This window comes from Branchiostoma floridae, chromosome 3 (genome assembly GCF_000003815.2).
Source record: "Branchiostoma floridae strain S238N-H82 chromosome 3, Bfl_VNyyK, whole genome shotgun sequence".
In the NCBI taxonomy this organism is placed as follows: domain Eukaryota; kingdom Metazoa; phylum Chordata; class Leptocardii; order Amphioxiformes; family Branchiostomatidae; genus Branchiostoma; species Branchiostoma floridae.
The window spans coordinates 10,150,127-10,164,325 of record NC_049981.1 but is presented as its reverse complement, the minus strand read 5'-3'; the positions used below and the strand labels follow the sequence as shown (position 1 = coordinate 10,164,325).

General features: G+C 40.6%; 1 protein-coding gene across 1 annotated transcript; it reads right to left on the bottom strand.

Moving 5' to 3' along the window:
• Nucleotides 1-6,583: 6,583 nt before the first annotated feature.
• On the bottom strand, nucleotides 6,584-12,073 carry LOC118411578 (EGF-like repeat and discoidin I-like domain-containing protein 3). The gene is made up of 7 exons (XM_035813981.1): nucleotides 11,908-12,073; nucleotides 10,925-11,074; nucleotides 10,336-10,480; nucleotides 9,413-9,588; nucleotides 8,986-9,135; nucleotides 7,725-7,869; nucleotides 6,584-6,755 (listed from the first exon to the last, which is right to left on the bottom strand). Exons 1-7 carry the CDS (start codon nucleotides 12,061-12,063, stop codon nucleotides 6,751-6,753), a joined length of 927 nt encoding a protein of 308 aa, XP_035669874.1. The 5' UTR covers nucleotides 12,064-12,073; the 3' UTR covers nucleotides 6,584-6,750.
• Nucleotides 12,074-14,199: the final 2,126 nt, after the last annotated feature.

Below are 14,199 nucleotides of genomic sequence, written 5' to 3'. Positions count from 1 at the left end.
ATACAATGATACACTAACCATGGGAACACTAATCTAATTCTACTGCACATACTTTCCTGGCCGTGTGTTACACTGGCTTCTACAAACAACGAATTATCGGTAAAGGACAAGCAAGGACATACTATTGTGCAAAACCCAGTGCTAATATTTTACATTAGTAAGTGAAATACGCCAGGTCCATATATATATACATATACATAATCCTGTGAGAGAAACCTGAAAAAGTCTCGCCCTGCAGCACACCATTGATAGCTTGGTTTCTCTCGAACATTTCAGGTCAATGGTCCAGGTATATGTTTTATGGTTCAGATGGAGCACCGTGATTCTAGGTTTCTTATGATCTCTTGGTTGTCCATCGTGTTCGACAATGGCCTCTGCGTGCCACTCCTTTCTTCTGCATATCCATATGGTAAGAATGCCAGACACACGCCTACCCAAGAGACTCCTCTATGGTGAGCTTGCAGAAGGCAAGCGTGCGCAGGGGGGACAGAAAAAGCGATTCAAGGACACGCTAAAAGCCGCTCTAAAGGGCTTCAACATAGATACTCAGTCTTGGGAAGCATCAGCCCTTGACCGCTCTGCCTGGCGAAGCCACATTAACAGTGGCGCAACACTTCACGAACAGAACAGAATCGATGATGCTGTTAGAAAGCGAGCGTTCAGAGCCGTTCCTACACCCTCTACTACTACTTCAGCAACCCACCTGTGTCCTGTCTGTGGCAGAACCTTCAGAGCTCGTATTGGACTCATCAGCCACAGCAGGACTCACAAACCCTGACGAGACACGTGATGCCTTGGTCATCGTCGACGCCGACGGACGAACAAGAAAACATAAGAAGGGGCCCGGGGAAAACAGTAGGTCTTGGTGCCCAGGTCTGATATAGGGCCGACAAAAGTCTCACAACCATGAATATGATAGTTCAAAGGAAGTGTTGATTTTCACTTAATCATCAAGTATACAGATGAACAAAAGCGATCGACAACAGAGATAGTAATATCTTATTGTTTCTGCATGGTCTAACAGCTTCCAGTATAGGAAGTCCGTATAAGAAAACAACATCAATAACAGCGACAAAATTGAAATATGAATCGGGAACACATTTTCAATATTCACGGAATCTAGGCTCTCACTATGGAAAAACATATTATCTAAGTGATGTCCATTGGAAGTCATTGGTCAAGAGCTAACTTAAAAGGTATTTAAAGATGCACGAATGATCAATACGTTCAGAATTCAATATCACAAGAATAACGTTGTGCCATGTTACACGTTGCAGACAACGCCTACATCCTTATTATGACCACACTTGCGTTGCTTCCTTTCGTATGTGCAGTCAAACAGGCTACGTTCTGTCCCATCACATCGTACCTTACCCATGTAGACTGGTCCTTTTCCTGTATTGAAGAAAATGAATCTGAACTAAATAATCACAGAAGAAGGAGTCATTGCAAAGACAAGGTTGAAATTAAGAAGTACAACACTGTCATCCATTCATCGGAACCAGGTAACCTGTCTCACGCCCCGTCTATGCTCATGTTGGACGATGGGCTGTTATGTGAGTATTGGTCTGGTAAAATTCAGTCTTAATTCATAATGTCATTTATTAACACAGATGAGCTTTCATGCTTATATACACATCTATAGGGTCTTGAAGTTAACATTTGTATCCATTTAAGATATTAGAGTCAGCAAACTTACCTCGACCAAAGTAGGCAGCGGCACGGACATGTTTAGCACTGGAGAAGCCTAGCATTCTGCAAACAATGTTTGCGTCTTTGATGTCGAAGTGGTAGTCACATACTGTCCCCCAGTTGGGCCTGCCGACCGGGCGGACTTCAACACGCCCCTCGTTTGGACTGGTACCTCCGCGTAGACGGATTCTGCTACTTGATGGAACTGTACGGGAGTCGCAAGGGATTTTTGTTTTGATAGTATAGTCATATATTTGTCTAAAAGTGCACAGTAGACAGTGCCAAGAAAATGTACATGTACGTCTTTATTCAATGAAATACTGTCAACAACGGTGATAAAAACTTACCAGCGGCCGGTTTGGTCACGTGAGGAGGAGTAGGCCTGGGTTCGGGAACATCCGGGACCTTTGGTAACCCTTTCTCCTCCATGTTGTTCAGAGTCTTGGCAGTTCGAGATACTTTAAAGATACACCATGTAAGATTTGGTCTCAAGATATGAAAATATATTTTGTGGACCAAAAAACATTAATGCGATTGACCCATAGAACAAAGTTTTAGCATATTTGCATCAATATTCTGTATTCAAGGGAGTGCGGATTGTGTATAATCAAGCCACACAAGGTCCCCTGAGTGAAAAAAAAATAACAAAACAAGACCCTCCTCTTTGTAAACAGTAGCATGTTGACCACCGGTATGTCCCCTAATTGAGATGATCATTTAAGCACACTTCAGACTCAGGCTAGATAAGAGCTCAATGAATATCTTCATGATGGAAATCGAAATCGAGGACATAACAAAAAGTGCACTAATGTACATGAGGTTATATTCCCTTCTAAACTGCAAGAAATTCTGTAAGATGAGGTTTTACAGAAACTGCCAACAGGCATACAACTGGCAGTCCCAAGGCAGTGATTAACCGTATGTGATCGCATGAAAATCTATTTTCCGTCTTGTCCTAATCCTACATGGACATACCCGAAATATTGTTAGAACTGTTAACGTCTCTAATTCATCTGAAGTATTGCAGGAAAATGGAACTGAGAACTATTCCATTGTTGTATCCTTGTCTCGAAAGCACCTGGTTTAAGACATGGACCAATTGGTTTGAAAAAAAAAAAGATCAGACCGATCCTGGTTGCTCATTAAAATTAGCAAACGAAGAATCCAAAGAAATACGTTTTTTCCAGCTAACTACCACCGAAAACGATTACGAAAAAGCCTTACCAGTGGATGGTGTAGTCACGTGAAGAGAAGGACTGGATCTGCCACTGGGTTCGGGAACATCCGGGACCTTTGGTAAGCCCTTCTCCGCCATTTTGTTCAAAGTCTTGGCAGTTCGGGTCATTTTAAGATTAACCGCATCAATCCTTGATTTCAACCGTTCAATTTTATCTGCAATATTAAAAAAGCTATTTGAACCGTTCTTAAGCACTATGCTCTTACACAAACAAAGCCTGGTTGAGAATTGAAGAAAGTGTGGTTTAAGTATCGAATCGGCTGATCTTGGTCGTTCTTTAATATTGAAATCAGCCGTTTAACGAATACGTGCGTGTTGTGTGAAGGGTGGTGTTAATGTAGTGACAAATCGACTTACTTTTAAGCTGCTCTGCCTGCCTCACCGTCAGGACCAAATCTCCCGTCCTCAACCACAGAAAGAGCACCACCAAGAACACGGTTGCTCGGATACCGAATAATTTGCGCCCCATCTTTGACCAATTGAGATATTTCACTCGGTAGTAGATCTGAAGGGAGTATGGAACATCTTGTAAAGTTTTTTTTGTTCCTTTTCGGGAAGGGGTAAACCACATCACACCAAGAAGAAAAGAAAAGTACCCTCTTGAAGCTTTTTGCAACAATTATGATTAATCATACTTACCCGGCATTTGTCGCTATGTTTAACTCCCACTTTTTGTGTCAGTAGCAACTACTATTACTGTTTGCATACGATTTACGTCCTCTCAACATGTCTTGATATCCATGTACGTAGTTTGCGTTTGGACAAAATTGTAATGCATTAAACTTATCATTATCATACAGAGTATTCTTCAGTTCAGTAGTATGGCGTTTGAGTCAAGCGGAATGTTGTATACATATAGAACTATTTCTTTTAGGGAATCAATACTATTGATAGTATGCGTGCTGATCACACTCATATTCAATGATACTATTCTAGGTTCAACTAATCATAATTATACATATTGATAATTACTGGATAACAGATCAGCTGACTATTTTACCTTATTCACTAGAAACGCTTAAAAAGTTACCAAGTATACTTACACAGAGAGAATTCCTTGGTCTATTGTTAAGGCCATACCAATTTAATTTGTTGGTTCTCGGATTTTTTCATGAAAAATATGAAGCGACAGGGCGAAAAAAAAAAAAAAAACTTCTCTGATGGCAAAGCCATTGCTGAATCTGGCCATGGGGGCTCTCGTATCATACTCACTGAGACACTAACGGTACAGTAAGTGCTACCGGTACATACATTGCTATTTTCGTATGTTATTTTCACGATAATTGATTTTATTGATTTCTTTCAGTTTACCGAATTGTACTAAAACATTAGAATTATGGTTATTGATAAAAGGTGACATTGTAATTATGAATTTTATATGTACCATCCTGGTTTGATTCAATTGGAAACAACAGTCTGAAAATGCAGTCTTCATTTTTGTCTTTTATTCATGGAGGTCAAAAACAAAGTGTCCATCTTACAGTAACTGAAACTTATCAACAAACCCCAAGGGGAACTCAAAATAATTTAATATTTGCTCTGCTTGACAAGAATTCCCAGTCTTACTGCAACTCTGTGCTACCTACTTTGTCAAAATTCTACTCTTTAAAAGTCAAAAACCCCTGTGAACTTACTACTAATTACTAGTACTTTGGGTGTATATGAACAAGCCCCAATTTGGCCAAGGGAACTCATATTTTTCTGTTGGCTAAATACTTCGAAATAATTTTTGGTTTGTCCATCAAATATCAAGGAAATTATATTTCATCAAACCCACCTGCACATCGTTTGGGCCCTCGATGAATATCTGTTAATTATGTGACAGAAGAAGAAGAAGACATGTTTTCATAAATAAATTTTGTCTGTTGGAAGAAGTTTCTTCTGACTTCTGTCCCCGGTTAAAAACTGTACACACCACAAAAAATGTGGCTTTCCTGGATCCACAGACATGGTATTTTCTTCTCCTGCTACTGCACTACCCTCTACTACACTTCTTCAAGCTCCAATTCTACTCTATTTGTACTCAAAATTATCCGACTCCGGTACTCCCCCTTCTATTTTTCTGGTGGCGCCATTTTGATTTTAAGAATGATGCTTCTGATTGGCTAATCTCCGTCACATGATCACCTAGGTCACAACTTCAAAGAGAGACACCTATCGACTTATTGAAAAACTGCAGCCTTCAGATAGCCTGGGGAGAAAAATTTTTTTTTTTTTTTTTTTGGTTTTGCGATTTTTTGAAGCGGCGATTCCGAGAACCAACGAATTAAATTGGTGTGGCCTAAGCACAAACACAGTACTTCTAATTTTAGTCAACGATTCACTGTCACATAGAAAGACCGAGTAAGCAAATTAACGTTCTAATTTGGGAACGCTGAGGCCTATGTCCTGTATGTTTGCTGCCTTTTTTGTGAAAGGACTTTAGAACATCTTTGAAGTTTCTCTGTCTAGACTTTGGGTTCCAGTCCTCAATGGTACTGTATAATGTTTCCACAGAAACTTTAAATTCAATGTCCCCTACTTTGTCCCTTGCCTTTGTGTGAAACAGGTCCTTAACCTTGGCGTTGCCTGTGTTGCAATAAATTATACTGCATTGTGGATAGTTTGAAACTTGAGAATATGTCCTTTTAGTTTTGGCACAGTTTTCACACAGTATAAGGGTTATTCCAGTTCATGTGACAGACCTGTTCAGAGAACCTTACATCCGTGCTTGCGCAGTATTGTAGTTCACATATCGGTAGCAAGATGGCGGCCAAAGAAATGTCTCTGAGCCAGTTTCCAGCTGTGTCTGTTTCAGGTGACCCTGAATTCTTCCTTATCGTTTGGGAATATCAAATAAGAGGTACAGAAAATGTATGCGACGTACATCAAAGTGCATTCTGTTATCGTTGTTGTTAACATGTTGTACAATGCCACATAACCTGTCAGCCCGCTCCCCAATTACTGTCTTTCCTGAGGTTTATTCAACGATGAAAGACAACAACGAGGGAGATAGCAGTTTGGAGAGGGGCACAGGTACGAATTGGTCAAGTTACTTTATCAAATATCGAAAGCAAATATTCATCACCCATAACTGTTCTTTTAGGACCCAAAAAAGGAAGTTCAACATAATTCAGCATGTCGAAGACCAAATTTGTCTTACTCCTGTTTTTTTCTCCTCAGCAAGTTTACCAATACGTCTAGACAATTACGTGACGAGCTTTTATGAAAAATAAAGTGTACCAACAAATACCCTGGTTAAATCTTGCTTATAGCAGCCCACCCAACATCCGACCGCCTCTATGTGGAGGGCCCAGTTACAGCCCTGGACAGCAGAGCTTGTGTTTCACAGACCAAGAGGTCAATGTCAATTTTATGCCCCCTGGTGTGTGACCTTTCATCTTTTGTTCTAAACATACTGTGGTCTGAGTATTCTCACGGCATATAGCTTTTGAAGTTCTGTTGGTTTGGCCCCGTAGTAGCTTGTCTGTCTTCGAAATAGCACATAAGAAACAAGGCGAATTTCTGAACGCCACAACTTCTTTAATTACAGAGAGGTGGGCTGTCAGTAATACAAGCAGCCACTTCTGCAGTTTACAGAAATATAAGCTTAGATCGTGAGTCAAACAAACGTCAAATACTCTACTATAGACAGGAATTGACCTCTTTAAAAATTCCTCCCTTGTCTGAACATGATTCAACATACAGATACAGTAGGAATAGACATAGCATTACGTAGATAATGAACCATTTACTTCTTAGAAAGTTTGTGTAATGAACACAGTATAGTCAGGTGTCACGGGCACCGCGAGGACCCGGATGTGATGTGGTTAACCACTGCGTCAACCTAAACAACAACAAAAACAAAGTAAAGAGTCAATTTCATCATGTTAATTTCATAGAATGGCACGGTGAATGAGAATATATATTCATCAATTGAACCTTTTTTGATACAAGATTTGGCCAACAGACCGATCCATATCATTGTGAAACAACCGAACATTATCTACTACACTGCACACTCTATACTAGCCAAAGAAGTTCTTTGTTATCGGCTGTCTCAAATATTATAGTAGACCTAAAGCACCTCAACGACACTACTTTATGTACTTTACTGTTATCAGGATCAACATCTCTCTCACATCAACAGAACTGTAACATTTTTGATCTTGTCATTACCTATATCCATTGTACAGGCAGGTTCTCCTAATTGATTCAGCACCAACTTGTCTTGTTTAAATTTATTTTTCTGTTATCCATTTTGTACTTATGTATGTAATGTCGTTTACTATTCTTGTTTTATGCGTATGTTTCTTGAGTAGAAGGCTTAATATAAGCAATTTGTGCTTTCCGCCTCATACTCGCAAAATATATGTGAATAAAAAAAAATAAAAAAAAAAAAAACAGACCGATCCAGATCACAGCTTAGTACATGTAGTGCGAACAATTCCAGTATGGCACTTATAGCTGTTTGACCAATCATTAAGCGACAACAATTCCGTTAAAAGTTAGCCTTTTCATTTTTTAATTCTGCATTTCTACTTTATGACAGAGTGGGCGGGACTATGAGATCGGTCTATTAATGACCCGAAAGAGGAAAGGACTGAGCCTCGTCTAACTCTGTTAATGTACGAAAGCAGCCAGCCTAACCCTCAATATTGGTTGTGTAAGTTAAGTGAAGGAAGAAAAAAATCACTACCGTTATGCTATTAGAGGAGTAACGTTAACATTTCCATCAGAGTATCATAGCGCAATGAATCCAATGAGTCCAACTCTTACTGTAGAACAAAACATAACATTGCCAACTGAAACATACCGTATTTGCTGCAGCCAAGAATTTCCACCCTCATTGACGTGTCACCATGAAAAGTCTGGGGAAGAAGACGCACATACCGGGCCTCGATGGGTTCACAAAGCATGCTAGTTACAGGAGTGCGCATGTCCGTGTTGCCTGGAAAGACCTTGGAAGACAGACAGATAGCTTCAGTAAGATCATTCACACTTCCGAGTACGCATGCGCGACGACAGGAATTGTGGGAAATATGTCAATGGTGAAGGCCCTTGAGACATTATACCATAAGCAAAACACGTCTGGATATTTTAATGCGAATCCGGACAATGCATGGTCGAGACAAGGTCGCAACCCACAGTATTTATCCGCGACCCCTATGACTTAGGGGTAAAAAAAGTAGTGCGGTCGAAATCTTGGAGCGTCTGTCAAGACTGCAACGTGAAAGACATCGGGGCATGAACTTTGCTATATGGTAGTACAATAAGTCGGCTTTCAGATCGTATGTATAAGATAATGAAGTTTGCCCATTCCCCGTATAAATGCGCGTGACCTTTACAGCTGCCTGCCTGGGTGAGTTGGCTGCAGTTCCGCATGGCCCCGCACGGCCCCATTTAAAAAAAGGTCTTTAAAAAATTCATAACGACAACTTTTTCTGGTTTTCAATTATTTTGGTAGGTTATACCCTCGAGTTCAATATATTAGTTTGTCGTGCTTGAAAATTGCACCCTACTATGATTGTATCAGCGTCGATGTCAGTCACCTTGTGGCCCTTAACTATAGAAAGCCCCCTAGGCCGAAAACTGTGCTCTGCTACTACAAGGTCAGGGATCTTCACCTTGGACATATTACCCACAACTCCTGTCGTCGCGCATACGCACTCGGAACTGTGAAGGAGCTTATTCCCGTCACTTGGCACCAAATGATTTTCTGAAAAACCTTTCATCAAGTCACTTATCTGATACTTTGCATCTATCAAATACATTGTACTCTACGGAATGGAATGATGCAAATGTGTGCACCTGATGATAAATGATGTTACCACCTGAATATCAAAATTCATAATGTTCTTCTTCTCCTATGATTTACAATTCACTTCACATGTATGATCTTCTAGACCAAAAATATAGGAAAATTTCGAATGCGATCTTTATGTGTCAACTATGTGTACAACTTACAACCTCCCATTTTTTCTAAATTTCGCAAAACAAAAATCAATACTTGCCACATAACTGCGATTATTTACAAATCAAAAATAAATGAGAGTAAATCCTTCTATGTTAGATACCTTATCTGAGCCATCGCTGTCTGCATATGTCGTCCAACGTGTTGCGTCTGTACTGTGCTGTAGTTTGTAGGAGGTCACCCATTGGGCATGATTCCAGTGTCGACCCTGGGTGACGGTGCCAGTGATGTGTTTTATGTCTCCTAAATCCACCTGAAAGAGAATGATCATTATTCTGGCATAACCTTCGTTATGTTTTCAGTAGCGTTTGTCACGTGTGCCGATATATGTGTGTTTGTTGTGTTGGTAACCTAAATCAAGAAGACCTGCATGTATTGTATTGATAGTCAGTGTGTGGATAGGTCTTAACGAGACGTTGAAGTGGACCTTCCGAAAGTCGCTGTACTTTTATTGTGTCAACAAGGACCTTCCGAAAGTCGCTGTACTTTTATTGTGTCAACAAAGGTTGCTTCTATAATTCCATGCCTACCTGAAGCCATATCGCACTGCCCCGGCCTGCCCAGGCGCCTGCACCCCCACGTCCGTTTAATCGACCACGATAGGCAGCGTGGTTATTGTCCCATGGGTAGTGCTTATAGAAACCGGAAGCCGTGATGCGCTCATCAGGTATGGCACCAGACTCCATACCAAGAGGATTGCGACAGGCTGGGAAGACAAGAGAGCTATATGCATTTTTTTCATGTCATTGAAGTTGCCTTCTACGGCTACGATCACATTTCCAAAGGTAAATGTACGTAGGGGGTGTATAGATAAAATTCTGAGACGTCCCTGTCGTGTACTCTCATCAGGAATGGCACCAGACTCCATTCCAAGAGGGTTGTGACAGACTTGGAAGACGAGAGAGCTATATATCTAAATTGTTTCTTTTTCATGTCATTGAAACGAGAAGTTGCACACTTGTCTAATGCTACGGCTACATATGCACCGATGCCGATTGGAGAACTGTAGACCCGGCCGGGCGTTGAAGCTACACATTTTTCCCGGTTTGCTGTTGGATACAGGATGGGTACTTTTAGAGCAAAGAATCTGTCAATTTTGTAGTTTAGATAAAGTAGAAAACGAAGTACATTTTACTATTGATAGGTTGTCCTTTGTATGATTGCAATAGAAGCATTCTATTTGGCCATGTGTTATGTAGATTTCCACACTTCAGATACAATTCTAACCAACCATACAGCTAATTTATAACTACACTTATGCAATTACGAAGAAGTGTAAGGAGTGAGTATGTACATATAAATGTGTATGATTGTTACCATTGTTATCGTTGCTACAGGTATATGATTGTTACAATTTGACCTGTACTTAGCCTAGTGGGGAAAAATGTGCAACAAAGGTCTTCAATCTATTTGTACTGTGTTTTCACATACTTGATTTTCCACGGAAACCTACTGTATGTGCCGCAGCCCAGAATCTCCACCCTCATTGCCTGGCCACCATCCCAGGTCTGGGGAAGAAAACGCACATACCGGGCCTCAATGGGTTCACAAAGCATGTTAGTTACAGGGGTTCGCATGTCCATGTTGCCTCGGAAGACCTGAAAGGTAAACAGATAGCTTCAATTCCAATAACCTGGAACTGACGCATGTTCTGTCATCAAGTTTGAAATCTCGATCTATTAATGGTCTATGCCCAAATTACATGGTTCATGTTTGAAGTATTTTCTCCAGCATTAATGATGCAAATAAAGGCCTAATGTGTAAACTTGATGGTAAATGATGATGACATTTAAATATTCATTCTCATAATAGCCTCAGCCTATGTTATGTAAATTTTGTTCATATGCATGATGTTGCAGACTTGGGACATATGTCATTTTTGATGATGGGAATTGGCCTTTATGTGCTAAGAATACATTTTGCATTACAACCACTCGTTTTTTTTAATTTTGCAAAACAGAATCAGTGTTTCACGTCTTTTCCTAATGTTTTGTTTGATTCATAAAGCAAAGAGAATGAGACGAAATCTCTGTGTCAGATACCTTATCTAAGCCATCGCTGTCTGAATATATCGTCCAACGTGTTGCATCTGTACTGTACTGTAGTTTGTAGGAGGTCACCCATTGGGCATGATTCCAGTGGCGACCCTGACTGATGGTGCCGGTGATGTGTTTTATGTCTCCTAAATCCACCTGAAAGAGAATGATCATGAGAAGGATCATCATTCTGGTATTACCTTCGCCAGGAAGGTTATGATTACAGTAGCGTTTGTCATCTGTGCCGATATGTCTTTGTTAGATGGGTAACAAAAATCAAGAAGATCTGCATGGATTGTATTGATATTCACTATGTGCGTAGGTCTTAACGAGACCTTAGATTGGTTAGATTTCATATTTCATAGTGTAGATAACACATTTCGATAGAATAAACTCGGTTGAGCCATATTTGGATGTTATATGTCTATGTGCAATGAGGTAAATATAAATTTATAGACTTTGGAACCAATAATGTAAATGACACGCAAATCTAAGCACGTTGATTTATCCAAGTTATTTGTATGTTCCGTTAATTCATTTTTTCCACTTGTTTGTTATAGTTATAGTAGACCATCCGAAAGTCACCCACACTATACTTTCGCTGTGTCATCAAGAAAGCTCATAATAACGACTTAAGAATATGGACATAAGAATCTTGGGTGAGAACAATTTTGTGTTGGAAATTACAGTCTTTCACTGTGCCTCCTTCCAATATTGTATGTATATCGTGTAGTATGTACTAGATTCGGTGTAGTTTGTACTAGATTAATGCAAGTTCTAGGTAGTCTGTTAGAACGCTTTGGTCTATATTGTACATTGTAATAACTCTTGTGTATACCCTACTGAACCTACATGTCCTGTATTAATTCATAGCCAGTTGACTTATACAATGTATATTGTTTTGCCTGACATTGTACCTGCGACTATTCTTCTGCAATAAACTTTGACTTGACTTGACTTGACTCAAGGGTTGGTTATTTTATGCCTACCTGAAGCCACCTCGGTCCACCGCTGCCTACCCAGGCGCCTGCACCCCCACGTCCGTTTAACCGAGCATGATAGGGAGCATGATTGAGGTCCCACGGGTAGTGCTTGTAGTAACCGGACGCCGTGATACTCTCATCAGATATGGCACCAGACTCCATACCAAGAGGATTGCGACAGGCTTGCAAGACAAGAGAGTTATATTCATTTTTTCACATCATTGAAACGAGAAGTTGCCTGCTACTGCTACGTTACCTGCTACTGTACCTGAGACGTCCCTATCGTGTACTCTCATCATGTATGGCACCAGACTCCATATATATACCAAGAGGGTTGCGACAGACTTGGAAGACAAGGGAGCTATATTAATTTTTTTTCATATCATTGAAACTAGAAGTTGCCTGCTACTGCTACGTTGCCTGCTACTGTACCTGAGACGTCCCTATCGTGTACTCTCATCATGTATGGCACCAGACTCCATATATATACCAAGAGGGTTGCGACAGACTTGGAAGACAAGGGAGCTATATTAATTTTTTTCATATCATTGAAACTAGAAGTTGCCTGCTACTGCTACGTTGCCTGCTACTGTACCTGAGACGTCACTATCGTGTACTCTCATCATGATCAGGTAATGCACCAGACTCCATAACAAGAGGGTTGCGACAGGCTTGGAACACAAGACAGCTATATTCTATTTTTCATATCATTGAAAAGATAAGTTTACTACTGCTACGATTACCTTTCCACTGGTAACCGTAGGGGGTGTATGGTTAAAATTCTGAGACGTCCCTATCGTGTACCTGGACAAACGCATGCTATGTCGGTGGGATAAAGTCTGGACTGAGACCACCAAGTTCCTGCAATCTTTTAGGGACCGTTAATATAACGAGACTAGCATTCCAGAGTCAGTTATGGTAGTGCTTACATAAACCGGGAGACAGAAATAAGGACAGCAACTGATTACAATATCCCCGTTTTCACGGAGGTGACAATCATATGTTGAAGACTTACCCACATTCTCGATGAAGTTGCTTTTCTCTACAGGGCCTAAAGAAAATACATTGATACACAGTTACTTTGTTTGTTGATGAGAACTTTAGCCTTTCTGAAAAGAAAATATATAACTCCAACTCTCATAATTTCACCGTTGGCCAATAATGGACCATTGATACTTTTGAATACGTACCTATTTGGAAAATGAAGTATTTCTGGCAATGGCAAAAGTCATCGTCCCACTTGTAGTCGCATTCCATTTGCACACAGCTTTGTCCATCGTTGTCATCATACAATTTAGCTTAGCCATGATTGGAACAATCTACCAATGTTACTCCCAATGGTGTCACAAGTTAGCTCTTACGACAGGTACATTGAGTTGAAAAAAAATCATTGCGACAGAAGAAACAAACAGTAGGTAACATGTAAGCTTACAGATTCAGGTCTTACCGTCACAGATTGGCACGTCACAATAGTCCCATCTGTCGTTGGGATCCGTAGTGTAGCACCAAACGCCGGATTCCCCGTCCGGATTCCGGCAGTAGTTCTCCTCCAATCTACGTGCAGGAAAGCTACTGGATGTCCTGGTGTGTTCATGAGGTGTCTGACTGTCCCAGCGCTGACACGTCTTGCCTGTTTGGGTCACAAAGACTGTTCCTCGGTAGGACGCCCCATCTCCAACCTGGCATGATTCTGGTAGATGCAAAAACATGCATGCAACTCAGGAACATATATCATGTCATATCATACCATAACTTACGATAACGACATATGTGGTTGACAGGAATCTAAACGCTCTTGTTGATATTCCTCCTTGAATGCTTTAAAACAACGGATGAACAAAGACATGTCACAAACAACTGATTGCGATACCGTTTTGATGTTGAAGACTTACCCCCAGCCCGTTTGAAGTTGTTTTCCTCTCCAGGGCCTAAAGAAAATACATTGATAAACAGTTACTTTGTTCTTGTTCAACTATGAAGACAATAGACTTTCTGATTGGAAAATGTATAACTTCAACTCTCATAATTCCACCGTTGGCCAGTCATGAATCATTTCTACTTCTGAATACGTACCTATTTGGCAAATGAAATATTTCTGGTACTGGCAAAAGTCGTCGTCCCACTTGTAGTCGTAGTCGGACCACATGTGCACACAGTTTTGTCCACCGTTATCATTTGGTTCGTTCGATGCCCAGTTGGTGAAGGCGCAACCGGCCAATCTGGTTCCGTCTGCCCATCTATATGTGCCTTCGGTCTGCAGAAGAAGAAACACCAAAAGCTATTTTGTTTTTGAAAAAG

What these genes read in the sequence shown, in the direction of transcription:
- LOC118411578 (XM_035813981.1), bottom strand. Translation starts at nt 12,063, where the DNA reads ATGGAGTCTGGTGCCATATCTGATGAGAGTATCACGGCGTCCGGTTAC. An exon ending in GTGGACCGAGGTGGCTTCAG is followed by an intron (nt 11,075 to 11,907) that starts GTAGGCATAAAA and finishes ATTCTCTTTCAG; the next exon opens with GTGGATTTAGGAGACATAAA. An exon ending in ACAGCGATGGCTTAGATAAG is followed by an intron (nt 10,481 to 10,924) that starts GTATCTGACACA and finishes TTTACCTTTCAG; the next exon opens with GTCTTCCGAGGCAACATGGA.